This window comes from Mastacembelus armatus, chromosome 12 (assembly GCF_900324485.2).
Source record: "Mastacembelus armatus chromosome 12, fMasArm1.2, whole genome shotgun sequence".
Classification (NCBI taxonomy): domain Eukaryota; kingdom Metazoa; phylum Chordata; class Actinopteri; order Synbranchiformes; family Mastacembelidae; genus Mastacembelus; species Mastacembelus armatus.
The window spans coordinates 13,654,586-13,673,347 of NC_046644.1; the positions used below are offsets into that span (position 1 = coordinate 13,654,586).

Consider the following 18,762-nt stretch of genomic DNA (forward strand, 5'->3'; position numbering starts at 1 on the left):
ACATTGAAGAAGGAAAAGTAGCAAAATAAAATCCTAGCATAGGAAGTGCAGGTGGGTCATGATAGATTCTTTCAGTATCAACCTATTTGAATTTGCCATATCGGTAAATTCATGACAAATCCTCACTGCATAAAATAAAATACAATCTAGTTAAAATAATGTTTCAAATCAGATGTATTTGCTGTTGCAGTTTACTTGCACATAAAAATCATCTGCATGAGACAGGATTAATATCAGGATTACAATGACGATCTTAAAACGGTTTAGGTTTGATACAGATATATTTCTATAAGGCTATAATAATAAACAGGTCAGGGCAATACCAGGCCGATTGAGAGTTTGCTTAAATGTGAGGTTACAGAGAGTACAGAAACAAAAGTTTGCTGATGCTTTTAAAGTCTGAAGTAGCTGCTATTAGATATATCTACAGAGACCATATTACTGACATTTCTGTTTAATGATGCACAAATTTAGTTTCCAAAAATTGCTTTGTGTTTTCTTTTCCTCTTCTGCTTAATAATTGAGCAGACTTTAATGGCAATTCACCCAACCACACACACAAACTAAGTATACCATGGTTTTAAGTGGTAAACCTAAAAATCATTGGTAAAGTACTTTGTAAAACAATCTACATTTGATCTCACATCAACTGCATACATGATCATAGCATTTCTACACAACAGCATTATGCAATCATATCAAGCAAGCATCTACACATGCATGCAGATTGAAGTCATTAAGAGTCATGAATAAACCCAGTTATTCAATAATCCTCTCCCTTCACCACCAGACTTTTCTTTTATCCCTTAAACTGCTGGTTTCCATCAGTAACTGTTTCCCAGGCAACAGAAGACACAGAAGGTGAGCACAGGGGCAGAAGGGAAAAATGAAGATGGGGGGATGTAGCCACTCTTACCTGAGTTTTGTCTCTCCAAAGGTAGACTATAAATAATTTCCTGCCTGTTTTCCTTGCATTTCAACTGGAAGTCTGAAGAGAACTAATTTGCTCTGCTTGCGCCCAGTTGAACAAGTGCTCTGTTGCAATGGTATGTGTAGAGAGGGACAGCAGCACTGTATGTGGTGCACGAGTGTTGGTATATGTTTGTTCCTGGGAATGTTCTCCAAATGGATATGTGAAAGGATGAATGTTAAAAGAACCACTCAGACAGTATTAGAATACTCTTAATAGTTGTAGAGTACAGTATATACTGTCAACTCTGTGAAAGCTGAGCAAAATGTCCAGGATGTATTCTGCTTTTTGCTCAGTGTTTGCAGGGATACATGTGAAAAGATGTACTATATGTGAAGGCACATGATTCCATAGGTATTCCTGTAACTTGGATGGCATAACATAATTTACAAAATCTGGAAACTTTTTTTTTTTCTCTCTACTATAGTCACCTCAACAACAACACTCTGGACCCAAGCCACTGTGACAGTCCTTGAAACAGCACCAGAGCACCTGACCATGTGTTTAATGTCCTGCTAAAATCTGGGAACAGAGCACGAATGAGAACATGTGGGAACCACGCCAGGAAGCTTCTGCAAAGAGCTGCTTGTACCATTCCCTCCCCTATGGATACAAGTAAGAGAGAGAGCCAGGGCCAAGCAGAACACCTACATAACACCTTGACTTATACACATATGGTGTTACCCATGGTAGAAGACTACAATGAACAGTTATCTGTAAAAATACTCCTGTCCTCCTTATGGAATAATTAGGAAATTAGACTTTTTACACTTGCCCCAAGTGTACTTGTGTCCTCATATCCAACATCAGAGTGAGAGGAAAGTACCTACATAGACTGCACTAAAAAAAACAAAACAAAACAAAAAAAATACTACAAACAAAGCTGAGCAGACAATTCATTTGTAATATATGATTTTAGGAAAACTGTCTTCTCATTTGCTTTCTTCAGTGCAGCCTGTCTGCTTGGATGTGGAGGCTACAGACTTTTGCAGTAATAATGCATATCAGTGATTAGAGGATTCCTCTGTTAAAAAGGTTACTGTAATTACACCTGCCCTTTTCATACTTACCAAGGAAACAGTATACATTTCTGACTCAATTTCAAAGATTTGCGGAATATGTGACATACTTTAAATGCAAAAGATGAAAATCGATTACAGAAGAAACTGATGAGTGAACTGTGCCCCAGCAGTATGTCATGGCATTAATGGCGCTGGATAAGAATACTTAGCCAAGTGGTGATGCAGGTCAGTTATTGATTGAATGGATGCATGGGGAGAGTAAATATAAGGTCAATATGTGTCTCCTCTGCTAGACAAAAGCAGTTAACATTGTTTCATCTGTCAGGCAGGCATTGCCATACAGCAAAGTATAACATGAAACAAGCATTTCCATCTGCACAGCACTAATGTGAATCAATTTAAAAACAGTATCACGTCTGATTCAAAACTTCCACACTTTGTTAATGGGGTTAGTACAGTTAAGCACAACTTCTACCAAGGCTAACTGTGAACAAAATAGATGCCCCAAAATATGTAAAAAAAAAAACAAACCATTTAATAGTCTTTGTTCTATCGGTGGAGAAGGTTTTAACAGTCTTTTCAAGGGACATAATACAAGGAGAAAGAGTTTCAGGTAACAGGACAACTAGTCTTTCAAAAAGACCCCTTTGACTTACAGCAAAAACCAAAAGATCTCTGTATAGAATAGGGACACCAAGGCCCACTCCTGCAACTAGGCATATTTAATGTGTCCCAGTGGATGAGAGGGTCACATCAATGTGACTGCATGTTGCAGTAAGGGTAAAACATGTACTGCTGTTTTCATGTGAGTACCTAAAAGCAGGTTGAAGTACTTCCTGGAAAACAGCAAGCTGCTAGACAAGGATCCCTCTATAGTGGTACTAGAAAATGCAAATGGGTACATTAGTGACTCAGGTACTTGGAAGTGTATTATTGGGAAGAGTTTCCTTTCGGTTAGGCAAACATGGATTCCCTAATACTGAACATCTTTGCTGGTCAAAGATTGTCTATAATGAACACCATGCAAGGAAGCCAGAGAAGTGGCATCAGGCAGACAAAAAAACATGTGCGCACAGTCTACTTCAGCTCTTCTTGGACTTGTCAATAATACTTATTAGACACTAAACCTGATTATCATCACTGACTAGCATCAGAGATATCTTCACCTCTATCAAGTCTTTTATGTTACCTCCAATGGATCATGTAGCATGCATAGAGTGTGGCAATGTGGCAAGATATGCAGATATAATATAATATTATATCATATGACTGAATAGAAATTTTAAAAAATATTCATTACTTAATCGGACTATTGATGTTATTTCCTTATGCTATTCACTCCAACATGAGGGGAGAAGTTCAACACCATCCAGATGACTTTCACAAGCCCTTGCTGGTCAAAAAAGTGTATAGAGAACATCGGGGAGCTCTAAACTATTAAACAAACCCTCTGGACAGAAAGCAAGAGATTCATTGATGTTGGGAGCTCAGGGCCACTCCCCATGGCACCATTCACTGGGGTAGGAAGGGAACTTGAGAGGAAAGCTGAAAGCCCATGGTATTGTTTGGTTGTCGCAGATTAAAATGCCTCTTCAGCAGTGTGTGAACTAGAGAACAAGACTGTGCACTTTTCTTGGCAGACTGTAGCTGCAAAACAGCCAAAGATGATTCTGACAGCCACATGTCTGCCAGTCTATGACAGCACATCGGTTAAATGCCAATATTCCCAAACTGCCCAGTCCAACACTTTCAACTAATAGGCCTACATTACTTGCAAGCCTTTTACTGTCTCAGAAGAGTGAGGCTTAGTCATTGTTTAGAGCAAAGAGAAAAGCACAGTGTCACATGGCTTCTCATGAACTGTTTCAAAAAGCTGAAATTGTACAAACTAAATTTGTTTAAGGAAAATTCTATTAAAAAAAAAACTAACTAAAAACTAAAACAACTAAAAAAAATTGTTTTCAAACCAATCAAATTACATTCTGAATACATTTTACAGTCAATATTATTTTGGTGGAAATAAAAACAAAAAAAGTATTCATTTATTTATTTATGAATTTATTTTGCTCAAACTTCCTCAATATGGAACATTTGTCATTCGGTGGAGGCACATCTATCTCTAATGCATTGCAGCTACCATGAACAATAAAACACTTGTTAGGAGTTTAAAAAAAAAGAAAAAGAAAACGTCTCCACTCCACAGTTGTGGCTGTATAAATTATAATATTGGTGAGGTCTGGTGACACTGTACTTTTCAGGTAAGGAATCAAATGAAATAAACAACAGACTCCTGAATTATGGAGCAGCACTCCATTTCCAGGTACACATGCCATACCACAACTGCTGGTGGTATGGGCATCAAATGCCAAGTGTCATATGACATGCTGCTGCAAAAGTGTGTTTTAGACTTGAGGCACATCATCACTTAAGTCTGGGTCAGTTGGTTAACCACAGGTTTCTTCCACCACAAATCAAGATTTGAAATTCTATGTCAATGTTACACTAAAATGGCCTCAACAAACAAAAACAGCATAAAATATTTGTATCCCTCTACGGAAGTATATAATCATTGAATGTATGCACTGTTGATGTAACTGCAGTATGCACAAACTTAAAAGACTAGCTAAAACCACTATTAAACAGTGCTATTGCTATTCTTATCTATAGCAACACATCTGTATGAGAGGTGTCTGGTTGTAATTACACTTTCAGTATGTCAAAGGAACTATATAAAATAAATTAAAAAAAACAAAAAAAACAAAAAAAAAAATCACTCACCAGACAGTGTCATGTGGTGCATAAGGCTATTCTAATGGAGGTGGGCTCAAGGGGTGGAGCAGAGCAGGAAAGGTAATTTTAATGGGCAATTTATGATCACTTAGATGTGAAGATGTGTTTCAAATGCAGCTACGGTATACTGTCATAAAAAAGGCTAATGTGTGTGTGTGTGCGCGTGTTTAAGGCAAAATAGTGTAATCTGCATTTTTAACTGATATCTTTGCAACATAACACTTCTCAATATTAATTTGTGCTGTAACTATGGGTTTGTGCTGGCAAATAAGGAAATTTAGCACACTGAGCCTGAGACTTGATATACTACTTAAACCTATTATGTGATATGTGGGTGTAATGTGAGCTGAGCAGTAATAATGTAACGAAACGTTATTAACGGCACAGAAGAACAAACAACTCCTTCAGCAAATCACTTCTCTAGTATTTTAACTCCAGAAGTGTCTTGTCAGTCACTTAAGATGAAAGTTGCCAGTAATTTTAATTAGCACTGATTTTGTATTCATGGTGCAGTAACACATGCATAAAATCATAGAAACCAAAAGGTGACTGAAACAATTAAAGCCTGGAGCAATTAAAATGTAACTCACTTGGACTTTAATGTAATAATTGAAACTATCCTCAACCACAGCAGTATTATGCCTGGCTGTGCTGGGCATGGTGAAAATTAATTTCTGCAGCCCCTGATTCCTCAGGAGCCCCAACTGCCTCAATGACCTACCACACTGATGGTCATATATCACCAATGACTGCTTAATTATAAGGAAGCCATTTCAACTATTTCAACTAGGGTGCACTGTATCTTCATGCATATCTATCAGGATGGAGATAAGAATAGTAGTTCGCTATTCATATTGTGTTAGCTCAGAAATATTAAATGACCTCAGGCATATGTTCAATTATAAGAAATGAGTCAGAGTGATGTTAAATATGAAATGATTTCTATTCATTACAGTTTTTAGTCATTTTTGTTTTGGTGGCTGGCTAACTGGTGTATTTAATATAATGTCCAGACAGTCAATGAAACATGTCTAATTTCCATTTTCTGTTGTGCTACAGACACCCAGATCTCAGGGAATGGATGATTATGCTTTGTAATGTGGCATGTGAAAGGCTCTGAACTGCCAGCCTTTATTGCATCTCATTTTGGTAAAATACTACCTGTCCTCCCAGTGAACTCAAACATGCCATTTCTTTGAAAAATCCTCCACAGTGCCATATACAATAAGACTGATTGCTGTTTCCTCTGAACTTCATATTCAAATTCCCACTACATTATATCACCCCGGATACTGATGAGAAAGAAATGCAATTATACCTCACCTATAATTCTTTTTCCCAAAAAAAACTTTCTATATTACATGACGCATTGTGTATCATGGATGGTTTCGGGTGTAGAGGTTGCATGGTATGGGGAAAATTGCTTTTTCTCTGTGATGGGTGTTAGCTGTGGGATGGGGGCTTTGTTTAATGGCTGCTTCAGTACATCTCCATGGTCTTATCAAACCAACAGTGTGACTCCTTTCTGTTAAGGTAAACTGTCTGGTGCTGGATGGTAAAAATTCCATGGTGCACATAATGTCTTCTCCTTTTCAGACTACAGGGCTCTCAAAGTTCCTTTTGAAAAAGTTTAAAATAAATCTGATTCATCTTAGCCTATGTTACAGAGAGAGAGAAGGATAAATATATCCCTGATGTTTTACAAATAAATGATGAAAGCACAGGTATGAGAGTTACTGAGGTTCCTGTAAGACAATGACAGACAGCGGGAACTCAAATGAAATACTTCACTGATATTGATATGAAGAGAATCACTCTTTCAAAGATTTGTAGTCATAGTTTGTGTCCTACTAGAGCATCCCTTAAAGGTACAAACCAAAAAAGAGCCACTCAGGGACTAAAAGCAGTTTAAGAAAAAGTCAAGCACACCAACTCAACTCCTTGCAATAGTTGGTAAAGTGTTTGATGATACAATGCAAATAAAACATTTTTACAAAAAAGCCTCCAGGAATGGCTACATTTTATTGTAGTACATAATGTTATGCCCAAAAGAAGCAAAGGTATGTGCATTAGTTTAGAGTATAATGGAGGCATCCACTTAACTGCCATTACCAAAATCCAAACAGTAATATTGTCAAAGGAAATAACATTCACTTCTTGACTTAAAATATGAATGACTAAACTGGCCAAAGCAAAATTCCCATTCACTCTTAATTATTTTATATAAGAAAGAGAACTTCTAATATATTTTTTAGACATGATGTAGGCTTTCTGCAGCTTGTAGAGAACATACTAGTTTAAATATCTATTATAGCTATTGGTACTTTACATTATGTAATTAGCCAATTAGCCACATGAATTCAAATATGCACATGACTGTACTGTAATGTACACCATCCAAGCCTGCACAAACAACAAAACGATACACTGACAATGATACATTTCAATATTTTTTGACGTGGTAAATAAATTTTATCTGTACACTGAAACATATCCATGTACTCAAGGGACTGTATTCGTTGTAACATATTCAGAGTGTAACATAATGTATGACTTTCTGAAGTGTCATTTATTGTTTTTCAACCTAGCTCACTGCATTTGACAGGTAGCAAATGTGTCTATGTAAGCTAAAACAACTTCTATGCTTCTTTAGTTTTCCTTAAAAAGCAATACATTATGCAGTACTTTTTATTGTAAAATTTGGTAAGAGACATAGGTATGATAATATCCAGAAACTGGCTTGAAAAAGGATGATGATGTTTTGAGATCTAAGGTATCTTTGCATGTGATCATTTATGAGTACTGTGTTTAAAATGTAGTCTAGCTTCACTGTACATCGCTCAGGAGATGCTCAGCACACAGCATTGCTATTGTGACGCTTTGAATTATACATTTTAAGCAGATTGTACATTTTAAGATGTTTATCAAGCATGAACATTTAGCAGATTATGCTGAAGATCTTGCTTTAAAACAATGAAACAACAACTGCAAGGACAGCAAAGGGCCATGGGCTGTTTGATTTTTGGGAAGTAAATATGCTTTGCTAAGCAACAAATTCTGTGTACACTGTCAAGTCAGATATTTTGCTTACAAATGCAGATATAACCACTCTACAAATTACTTCTGTTGAAGAAAGCCTTGACAAGAGCCTTTTCTTAAAGGTACTCAAGTACTCCAGGTCTAGTGAGACTTAAAACAAACTCACACCATAAACCACCCTTAGCCCCCCCATCCTCTTTCCTGAAGCTATGATGTGAACTCCAGATGTCTCGTTGTGACAAACAGTACAAACGTCAGCCTCCAGCCCTTAACAAGTCAACGCTGCAGCAGTAAAATGCCAAGTGATGATGATGACAGTTCATATACAGGTCATACACAGAGTCAGCACTGTTTAGAGGAGGTGTGAACTTCACTAGATGGTAGGCGTGGCTAATTTACATACCTGTTTTGATAAAACAAGGTAGAGAGGTTGGACTGAGCGTGAGTCACTCATTTTAACAAAAAAAAAAAAAAAAATCTGATCACTATGCCAGTCAACTGTCATTTTAACCTGTGTTAAAGCTGATTCCACCTGTCCCTGTCTTCTGCTGTCATATGACAGACAGACAATGTAGGGGAAGGACAGCAAAAAGTAGAGAGAGCTGGGAAAACAATTGCTTGAGTAAGTGAGAAACTGACAGGTCATTGCCAAAAGAATAGAGTGCTCACACTTCAGTCTGGCTCAGAACTGACAGCATCAGACATAATGATGTTCATTCAAAGAGCCAGGAGACACCTTGGGGCCAAGAGGCCAAACTAGCATACCTACTGCCCATTTTGACTACCTTAATATGCTTTCCCTCTCTTTTCCATCCTTTGCATTTTATACTGCACTGTCTCTTTTGATAGAGATGACTCAAAGACGGGACAGAGACAACTCCCTACATGCAGTTCATAAATGCAGTACTATTGTGGGACATTACCCTGTTAAGAAAGCATATCTGCATGAAAGCATGTAAACAATAAGATGACCAACACCATACATTACCGAACTCTAAAAACTCTTATCTAGCAAAATCCATATCAGTGGCAGGTACCGAATGACAAATACCAGAATACCATTTCCTGAAAAGTGTGTTGTACACAAATTGCTACATGTTGAGCAACCGGTTGGTCTTCTGTGGTGAGTTTCTGACCACTGGTGAAATATGGAGCAGACTTCTATTGAAGACATTCTTGTGCATGCACACAAAGAAACTGGGGTGTTATTTTGGTGGGATATTAGTTGAAGATGAGAGGGATAAACGTACAAAGGAAAGAGGTTTGGTAGTGTGAAGTTACAACAACAAAATGCAGGTAGAACTTATAGAAAAATATACGTTTTCCTACTATACACAACCACCATGCATGAATGAATCACTGTTTTAACCTGCAAAATCTTATGAAACCTGGGCTGTCTTATTTAAGTTGCTATACCACAATTTCTTGTCCATTAAACTGGAAACAAGCAGCTATTTTACAGTACAACATTTAGTATTCAGTGAACTTGGTATTCTGTATTACTGTATTACTAAGGGTTGCTCAATATTCAGTATTCAAAGTTTTTAGTGCTGTACACTATTGAATATTTCGGTTTTGTAATATTTAAATATTCAGCTATAGAATGAAACACTTGGTTTATCTTGGTCAAATTTGAGGGTACTTTTCCATGAATAAACTGTAGATTTTAACACCCTGAAGGAAATAATACCAATGGCTCCTAGGTTTTGTCCAAATCCTTATTGATATCCCCACTTGGAATGCATTTTCAATGGGCAAATCAGATTAAGAATGTACAACAGTCAGTTCAGTTTTTAAAGAATGACATGCATCTGTTTTTGCAAATTAACTCTTCAATGGCAACTGTAATATGACTTTGATCCAGAGTGCTCAGAAATCTGCCTCTCAGACGAGCAGTCAGACATGAGACTGACATTGCTGATATTTTGTGAATATTTTTAATCTGACAAATGTACAGCAGCTCAAACCAAAATGAGTCAAAAATGATGTGCACATTTGTAGAAGCTTCGACACTCTTGGCAGTAACACCCCAGGAGTGGGCTTCTGATGTGACAGTAACAAAAACTCTGGTGTAAATAATGAAACTAATGATGGGTAAAAGTCTATTTAGATACTTTGGTTTTAAAAACCTGGTATTGTGCATGCTGGCTCACTAACTATCATGCCTTTTGGGACACATCTGAAAAGAACAGAGGCATTGTTAATGTTATTATTAACACTATAAAAATAAAGTCAAAATGTGCACTGTGAATGAAGCCTATCTGAAAACTATTACTGCCAAGAGATAATAGATTGTCAATTCGGTCATACAAGGTATTACTCTGCCATAAAAGATTACCAATACTTAAAATTTGTCCTGCTCTCAATAATGTTTGGAAGACTGAGGTACGAAATGGAAAAACATGTTTTAAAAAAAGGGACAAAAGCATAGAAGAAAAGGTACATCCCTAATAACAGACAGATAATTTGAAATCATCTACATGAAAACAGACATGCACCTATGTCCGACATGTTAACTGTCTTCACAAAGTTACACTGTGGCCATAAACATAGCATGGCAGATGTAAATGTTCCTGAACTATCAACAGTTTCTAGAATAAAGTTTTAATGGTATAGTGCTATTACACTACACAGTGATAATAATATGTTGAACTAAATGACAAATGCCGCAAATTAATCTTTGAATCAGCGTTATTATATTGTCAGTGTTCAAGTTGTCAGGACAGACATGTATAATGGCAGTGACGACTTTGCAGTAAAAGTGACATAATCCAAACAACATACGAAACTGTCATATTCATTCATTCATAATATTTCATTCTTTGTCAGTTCTCATGGCTTAGTCCTGACAGTCTTATGCCAGCCTTATTCACACCTCTTCACAAGTGTCACCACAAGTGTGGTGAGGGTGAAAGAGGTGGAGATGGGGCTGCAAGCAGAAAAGGGGAGAGGATTTCAGAGAATGCTGGAGGGGATAGAGAGGAGATGGTGCAGGAGTAGAACAGAGACAGAAATAGAGAAGGTGGTGGGATGTGCAAGGACAGGTGAGACAGAAAAAGTCAACAGTAAGGTGGGAAGCATAAGACTTGAAGCCTGAAAAGTTGGAATTTGGGAAGAAAGTAAAGGGGTGAAGTGACAAGAGCCTGGGAGAGAGACAATGCTCTAAAAACACAGTCAGGAGCATTTATGGTAGGTTAACAAGAAGACATAAAGCCCTTTAAAAGTATTGACATCCATACAGATGAGATGACATTACCAAATACATTTTTTAAAAAGGCAAGCAAGAGAGGAGATCAATTAAAGCACATAAAGCGCAGAGGTTGAGTTTAACAGTACAGTGTAGAGAGGAAAGAATATTTAGGTGAATAAATGCTTCAGAACAAAAATACATAGGAGGTTAGTTATTAGCAGTATTGTAGTGTTTGTACATGTGTTTGTACATGTGCATGTTAATGGGAAATTATGCCTCAGTAGATTTAAAGCAATAGCAAATCCTTATATGCCAGTATCATCAAGTTTCAGCACCACGGAAGAGACTGCTGAAAGCAGCCCCGTGCTTTTGCTTGGTTATACAGAAAACAGGTCCTCCATCAATCAATCCCTATCAGGTGTCCCATCAGGAGGATGTAATATAAAAAGTGCATCACTGTTGAAACTATGCAGCTATAGCTGTGCCATCGCCAGATGGATTTGACATTTGAAGACCTTAGCTTCCATGTCCACATCAGACTTGTCTACAAAGTCATTACTCTTTCTTCTCCCTGTATCAGCAGTGCCTTCTGTAAAAAACACTTCACACTATATACTGTAGGAGGGAAAACACTAACACCACAGTTATGCAGAATGGAAGTAAGTCTTTTTATCACTGAGGTGTCTCAAGATCTTAAAAACCAAAAGAGATAGGAGTGGCAACACATTATGGAATGTTGACAGTTTATATCAGCATCAGCATCCATACAGGACACGAATCACAATCAGCTTTATTTGCCACACAAAAGGAATTTAACTCCAGTTCACCAAAGCTCTCTACATAAAAAAAAATAAAATAAAGGTTTAACTTAAAAAAGGAAGAAAGCAAAATAGAAAATCAGAAGATATATATGAATGTTTTTATATATACACAATATATCCAATCTGTGAACCAGTGCAAATAGGAGTGCAAGGATTTTACTATAACTCCAAGAATGACTGTGACAGTGGTGTCAAACCTTTCATGAGGTAGTTACAGATGTGCAATATATGCATGATGCGTTATTGCACAGTGGTTATTTCTGCCACTCGATGACATTCAAAGTGCATGAGAGCAACAGCCTGGGGCAAAAAACTCTCTCTGTGCTGGGTGGTTTTGGCATGTAGTGCCCTATAACGCCTACCAGAGGGGAGGAGTCAAAACATTTGTGTGCAGGGTGTGATTGGTCTGCAGAGATGCTCCTTGCTGATCTTTTGTCTCTGAGAGCTGTTGTACATCCTCTTCACAGATCTTTAGTGCAGCCAGACTATGGGTGGAGGGGGGTGGGGGTTGCATGCAGTCTCTTCACATGGGTGAGACTCTTTTCAAACCTACAATAGAAGCTGTTCAGGTCATCTGCCAGTTTTTCCTCAGGGTAGGGGGAATGGCCTCCTGTAGTTGGCAATGTGCTGCAGGCCTCTCCAAGCTGACACTGAATCTCTGGTTGAGAAGCTGTTTTTTAGCCTCTCACTGTAGCTCTTCTTAGCTACCCTGATCTCCTTTATCAGCTTGTTCCTGGCCTGCTTGAACAGAGCCCAGTCCCCACTTTTGAAAGCCTCCTTCTTTACCTCGTGCAGTTTCCTGAGGTTGAGAGTGAACCACGATTTATTGTTGTATGCACAGAAGGTCTCGGTCTGCACGCACGTCCTCAGAAAAACTGATGTAGAATGTCACAGTGTCAGTTTGTTGAGGTATGTGGCTGCAGCTTCCAATCAGTGCAGTCAAAGCTGTAACTCCAACTTTGACTCTGCAGTCCATTTCTTCACAGTCCTTACCACATGTTTAAAGGATTTTAACTTCTGCCTGTATGACATGAAGCAGGCACTGATCAGCGTCCTTTAAAACGGTGTAACAGTGGACCAGTTTGTTAGTGTTCCTGGTCTATACTTGGGAAGTTCATGGATTCATGAGGTTCACTCTGTTAAACTCCCCAAGAGCAGAGAGTCTGGGTGTTGCCTCTGCGACAGAGGCCTGAGGTGGCATGTAAACTCTGACCTCGACAAAAGAGGTGAACTCCCATGGTGAATCAAACAGTTTTGCAGTTTATAAAGACGGTCTCAAAGTGAGGACTGTGGGACTGTTTCTGTACACCACCATTCGTTTCCATAGAAACAGATTCCACCTCCCTCGAAATTTCCTGAGCATTCTGTGCAGCAATTCGCTTAGAGAAGCTGAAATCCTGGCAGCTGCAGTGCTGCCCGGGATGTGTTCATTTAGCCAGGTCTCAGAAAAACATAGGGCAGTGATCTGCCTAAGTCTGAGTTTTTGGAGCAGCAGCTCATCCATCTTATTTGCCAGGGAGCGGACATTCACCAGGTGTGCAGACAGGAGCGGAGTGCGCAGTATCCACTGTCTGAGCTTGACGAGCACTTCTAAACACTTCCCATGTCTGCACCTCTGGTGAACTCCATGAAGAACAGCTGTGCCTCCAACAAAAATCTCTATGAAAACGCTCTGTGGGTCAATGAAAACAAGGTAAAAGGTACTCGGCGGACACTACCCAATGTTTAAACGTTCCTCTGTGTTGTAGGAGATCAGAGAGGGGCAGCAGAAAATGAAAACACACACACAGTCCTAGACAGCAAAGTACTGAGGCTGCCATCAGTGACACCATTGTATATTATACGCCATTACAATATGTTACACTCTATTAGGGTTCCCCCCTAAAGTCAATGAGTTGATGCATAAGACACAAATACACCAAGCTGACTAGCATTTGGTCATAGTGCATGTTTTTGGTGGTACCATTGTACACAAAGCGATGTAGGAGTACAATGCTGTAAACTTTACAAACTCTCTGGTTGGGTCTCAAAATTACCAAACCAAAAAGCTAACGGTGATGGAAATAGAAGAGTAATGGAGGCATCATACTGCAGGGCAGCAGAACACAAATTTGAGGTTTTCACAAACAAAGACATCAAAATAATGGGTTTTACAGGTAAAACAAGAGTCACGTCTCAGAGTTTAGTGGGGAGCAGCTGCTGTGTAAGTAAGCTGAACCCACACTGGGCAAAAAATGAATATATAAAGAAGGAAAATATATTTAAAATCCAGTCAATTCAGTCAATATAGATTCTCATATTGATCTCATGTCGAGGTCCATTATACATCTAATAGTGCAACACCACTTCAAACATCATGCTGGTTGTTGGCCAGCAACCAACAGTCACACATGTCACTGTGAAGTACCTCATAGACTAGAGTACAGTCACATTTAACCACAAAAAACAGTGCCTTATATGTATTTATACTAGATTGTATGTATATCCACATACCCATTCAAAATAAAACAGTATTTATAACTTACCATAACTGAGATGTGCAAGAGATGCATGTGTTCATGTAGGACATGAGCAGGCTCCCGGGCTGTGGGTTGTGTTGTCTGGGCCAGAAGCTCAGACTCAGTCATGGACACATGGAAGTATAGTGTGCCATTTTCCAACCACTGTTGCTTCCAGTGTACCTGAGAAATGTCTTCTCCCGTACCTGACATTTCTGCAGAGAACAAACAAAGAGAATAGCGGTAAACTGTGAGATCAACAATTACTCTATAAGAAACTGACATTTAAAATGTGTCTGTTAAAGTACACATCTTCCTAACATGTCTTCTGTGAAAATTTAAAAGAAAAAAATATATGTGAACCATTCACGAAGAAAAAAAGCAAAGTTCAAATGTGACTGGTAGGTTATGCATTAGTATTCTATTGCAGTGCTTTATCTCAGCACACAGCACTGTACTGAAACTAGGAACCCTGAACTCTGAACAGTTGAACAGACTTCTTAGGTTGTCATAATTTTCTGCAGTTGGCTCTAAAAAAAATGACAAAATTCATTGCATTGTTTAGAAGCTTTGATGAAATGTTAGATAAAACTTTCATCCATGGTATTAGAGATTGAGAGTCTAAATTCAAAATGAATATGTGACAAATGTCACAAATGTCACCTGAATTTCCCTTTGGGCAATATGGTACTTCAGTTAGAATCAAAATGAGTCACTGATGGAACAGTCTTGTTCCTATTAACATTGATTTGTTTATGCTCCTCTTTCTTGTCAGGGAAGAGTGGCAGGCGCAAAAAAACTCAAAGTAGTAAGACAACTTTTTTAACAAGCTTAATTAAATTTAACGGTCCACAGCAGTTGTTGAAATGTTGTCTCACCATTCAATGTCCTTCTCTTGTCTGCATAAATCATCTTAATAAATCAGTGTAATACATCAATATAAAACCAAGGAAAGCTGGAATAAAGCAACAAAGAAGAAGAAAAATGTTCAAAATAAATAAAATGAACACATGAAGCATTGGAAGAGGGAGATGAAAAACAGCACGGGGATCACAAGTTTTTCTTGATATGGATCACAGCACAAGCATCTAATGCTATCAGGCGGGAGAGGTTGTTCAGTAGAGGAGTACTAAAAAGCCTCAGGGAGCCTCCGATCGCGAGGCTTGATACAGTATTTGTCATGTGGCTGGGTGACAAGGGCATAGACATCAGCTGACATCTATCAGCGGCAGGTAGCAAATGACAAATGGCTTTCGGAGCAGCTGGTTATTAACCTGCTGACTCGGGGTCAGGGGACATGGGTGTGAAGGGAGGGTTATGTGAGCTGTGCTCTACAGTGCCACAGGCCTTCAGGTGCAAGGAGGGAGCATGCAGTAGGACATCCCCTGAGTAAGTGACACAACTCATAAGGTACATACACCTTATATCATTAGAGCCTACTAACTAATATTACTTAAATATAATAAATGTAGGACTGCATTTACTTGTTTTCTTTACACTTTTCTGTTTTCAAGCAATCAATTAATTATTTAAGCTATAAAATGTCAGAAAAACATGTCTACAAAATGACAATGTCCAACTGCAGTGTCATCAGATAGCTTAGTTGAACAGCTTACAGTATTCAGTTTAATGTAAAACAGAAGGAATAAATTCTTACATTTCGTCCCAGGACTTACATTTCGTTTGGATTTTTTAAAAATAAATTATTTAATTAAATCAATAACCAAACCTGCTGTCAAACAGTTTAGCATCTAGTATCCACATCTTAAATTTTTACACATTCTATAAAAGCACACTAAACCATCCTCCCCTTTGTAATAAACCTGTGAAATGTTCTATACTTTTGCTGACTATAGCTTATGATAAAATTTTGTAGGGTATGAAATTCTTAAATGCCATAACTGCTGGCTATTCAACTTTTTATGTTTAATTTGTGGGCTGAACGCACTGCTTGACCTTTCACCTTGACAGGAAATAAAGCTCTGTCTACTGGGCCAACAATGCGGTGCTGCGTGCCATCTGTTACTGTTTTAAACAGAGTTTCTCAAGCTCCTGTCAAATTTACCTTGGAACTTTGCTCACATGCTTTAGGTGCATTTCAGAAAGCTGTAAATAACTCTATGCACAACAGCGACAGTTTGATACAACATAAGTGTGATTTTTCTGTCAAATGCTGCAAAGTGAATCTTGCACTAACATGAGCATAAATATGCAGAATGGTTGGACAGTAATAGAGTTTCTTGGGCTATTATCTACCACTGTAAGGTTAATGTGTAGATGAGGAACCTCAGTAAGCATGCTATTTAAAGATGAGTGAGTGAGTGAGTGAGAGTGAGAGTGAAAGTCTGCGTGTGCGTGTGTGTGTGTGTGTCTGTGTCTGTGTGTCCGTGTGTGTGTCTGTGTGTCCTTGTCTTTTGTGCTATGAGGCTTGTCATTGGGCACCAAGCCAGACTTCAGTGGAATATAGGTGTACGGCCTCAAGGTCTGCTTGTAATTCATTAGGAGGAACATTATTAATGTGTATATGGGCATGACTGTGTGTCAATTGTATGAGAAACTGAAGACAGGATGCTTTCAGCAAGGGTCTCAGTATCCCCTGGACTGGGGTCAAGGACAATACAAAAGAATGTGCTAATAAATATTTCAAAGACCCAGAAAAAATGTCTTTGTGGATCACAGAGGTAGTGACACATCATAATGTGTTAATCCTTACAGGGTAAAAAGAAATGCTTGTGTTTCTTCTTATAGGTTATCAGCACTGTGGCCATAAAGCTATAGCACAAGACAAAAACACATTATGGCTGTCAGATGATTCCAAAGGGCTTACATGACCATACTACAAATGCAGGGTACCAGTACACAGGTTTTAAATTCATGTTCAATCTTACAAGTAACTACCAACTGCAATAAAAATCAATGTGAAAATATTAACATACACGTGAGTTTTTTTGTTAAGTAACCTTTAAATATTAATGTTTTTGTCTGTATATTTCCAAAGCAAGTCTTTGGTTAATCACACTGGGCAGCAGTGGAGAAGGTTGTGTCAGCACTTTAGTGTTGCAAGCATTTAGCACCAGAGCTGGCTGCCTCAGAGCAACAACCGAAAACACATTGCAATGATATGTGTCTAACTTCCACTTCCAATGTGATGTTTTCTTGCGCTTGAGACAAGAGTCCTGTATATGTTCAAAGCTTGCTGCACTGTTGTCCTGCACAGCTCTGTGCTCAATGATGCTCAGAATTCTACAGACAAAATGTTGGTCTTAAAGATAACATTGACCCAAAACACAAATATGAAAACCTTGGTATAGCCTCTTTCACTTTTTAAAATAAAGTCTGTATAATAGTAAAAAGATATTGAAAAGTGGGATCAAAACCTTGATAAAAATGTATTACTCTTCACCAAGTCCTCTCTGAAAACACTAAAGATATAACTGAAATCTACTGAACACAGTGTCAGCAGAACAATTATTACAAGACCTATTGACAAGTGTAAACTGCATTTTCTTTCACCTGTTTCCCTTTCATATTTTCTTCATCCTGTGCAAGGTTAAGTACTGAGTTCAACTTTAAGTTTAGGCTACTTATGAGATATCTTATGAGATGAGGTTGCCCCCTAACAATTGTGAAAACAGAAGACTCGGCTGTGTCCCCACAGCGGATGCAACCCCAACGCTTCTTACTGAAGACAGAAAGTTTTAATTGTATGCACATGTGTGAGTGAGTTGAGGGTTAAGTGAAGGCACAGACAAAGAACAATTCACATGTATGTAAAAAAAAAAAAAGCGACATGTCTTACTGGAAACCAGGACGGAATTAAAGAAGCCGCTTCAACAAACGCTGAACAGTCGAGTGACAAACAATGGAAACTGTTCCGGATCCACGACAGCTGATCGTGGTTGACTTAATTAGCTTCATTCACCATGGCAACAATTAAATTCCGAGCACAGCCGCCAAATTAATCTGAAGCTAGTGGCGCTACAAACACAGTGTGGCGATAATGCATCATAGTGCATCCGAAAAAACACAGCAGCAGTGAAAGAGCCTGAGCTGGAGAGCACGGTCAATAAGTTAATATTTTATTCTGCAAAGTCCATTATTAGGCAGACTTCAATTTCCTTAATGGAGGAAAAAGCGATGGATTATTAGTTTGTTATTAAATCTATTTATGCAGCTGTAACCTGACAAAGTGCTGCTGGATGAGACGTGGTTATTCACAGTATATAGGCTCTGATATCTCTGATTGCGTCTAGGTTAAAATGAATGTGCAGTTCTGTTAGCCTATAAATAAAAAAATAATAAAAAAAAACTTGCATATAGTAGGCTACATCCTTGAATAAAAAGCAGCACAATGAGCCCCACATACAAATATTCACATAATCTTTAATATGATTATTAATTATAATTAAAGTGGACGAGCAAAACCAGCAGT

The 18,762-nt window shown here is 38.3% G+C and overlaps 1 protein-coding gene across 1 annotated transcript in view; it reads right to left on the reverse strand.

The window, feature by feature from the left end:
- astn2 (astrotactin 2) overlaps nucleotides 1-18,762 on the reverse strand; it is a 226,584-nt gene that overhangs the window by 173,841 nt on the left and 33,981 nt on the right. Inside the window, exon 2 of the mRNA XM_026297778.1 lies at nucleotides 14,358-14,545. Coding sequence (XP_026153563.1) covers nucleotides 14,358-14,545 — 188 coding nt within the window. The remainder of the gene's footprint in view (nucleotides 1-14,357; nucleotides 14,546-18,762) is intronic.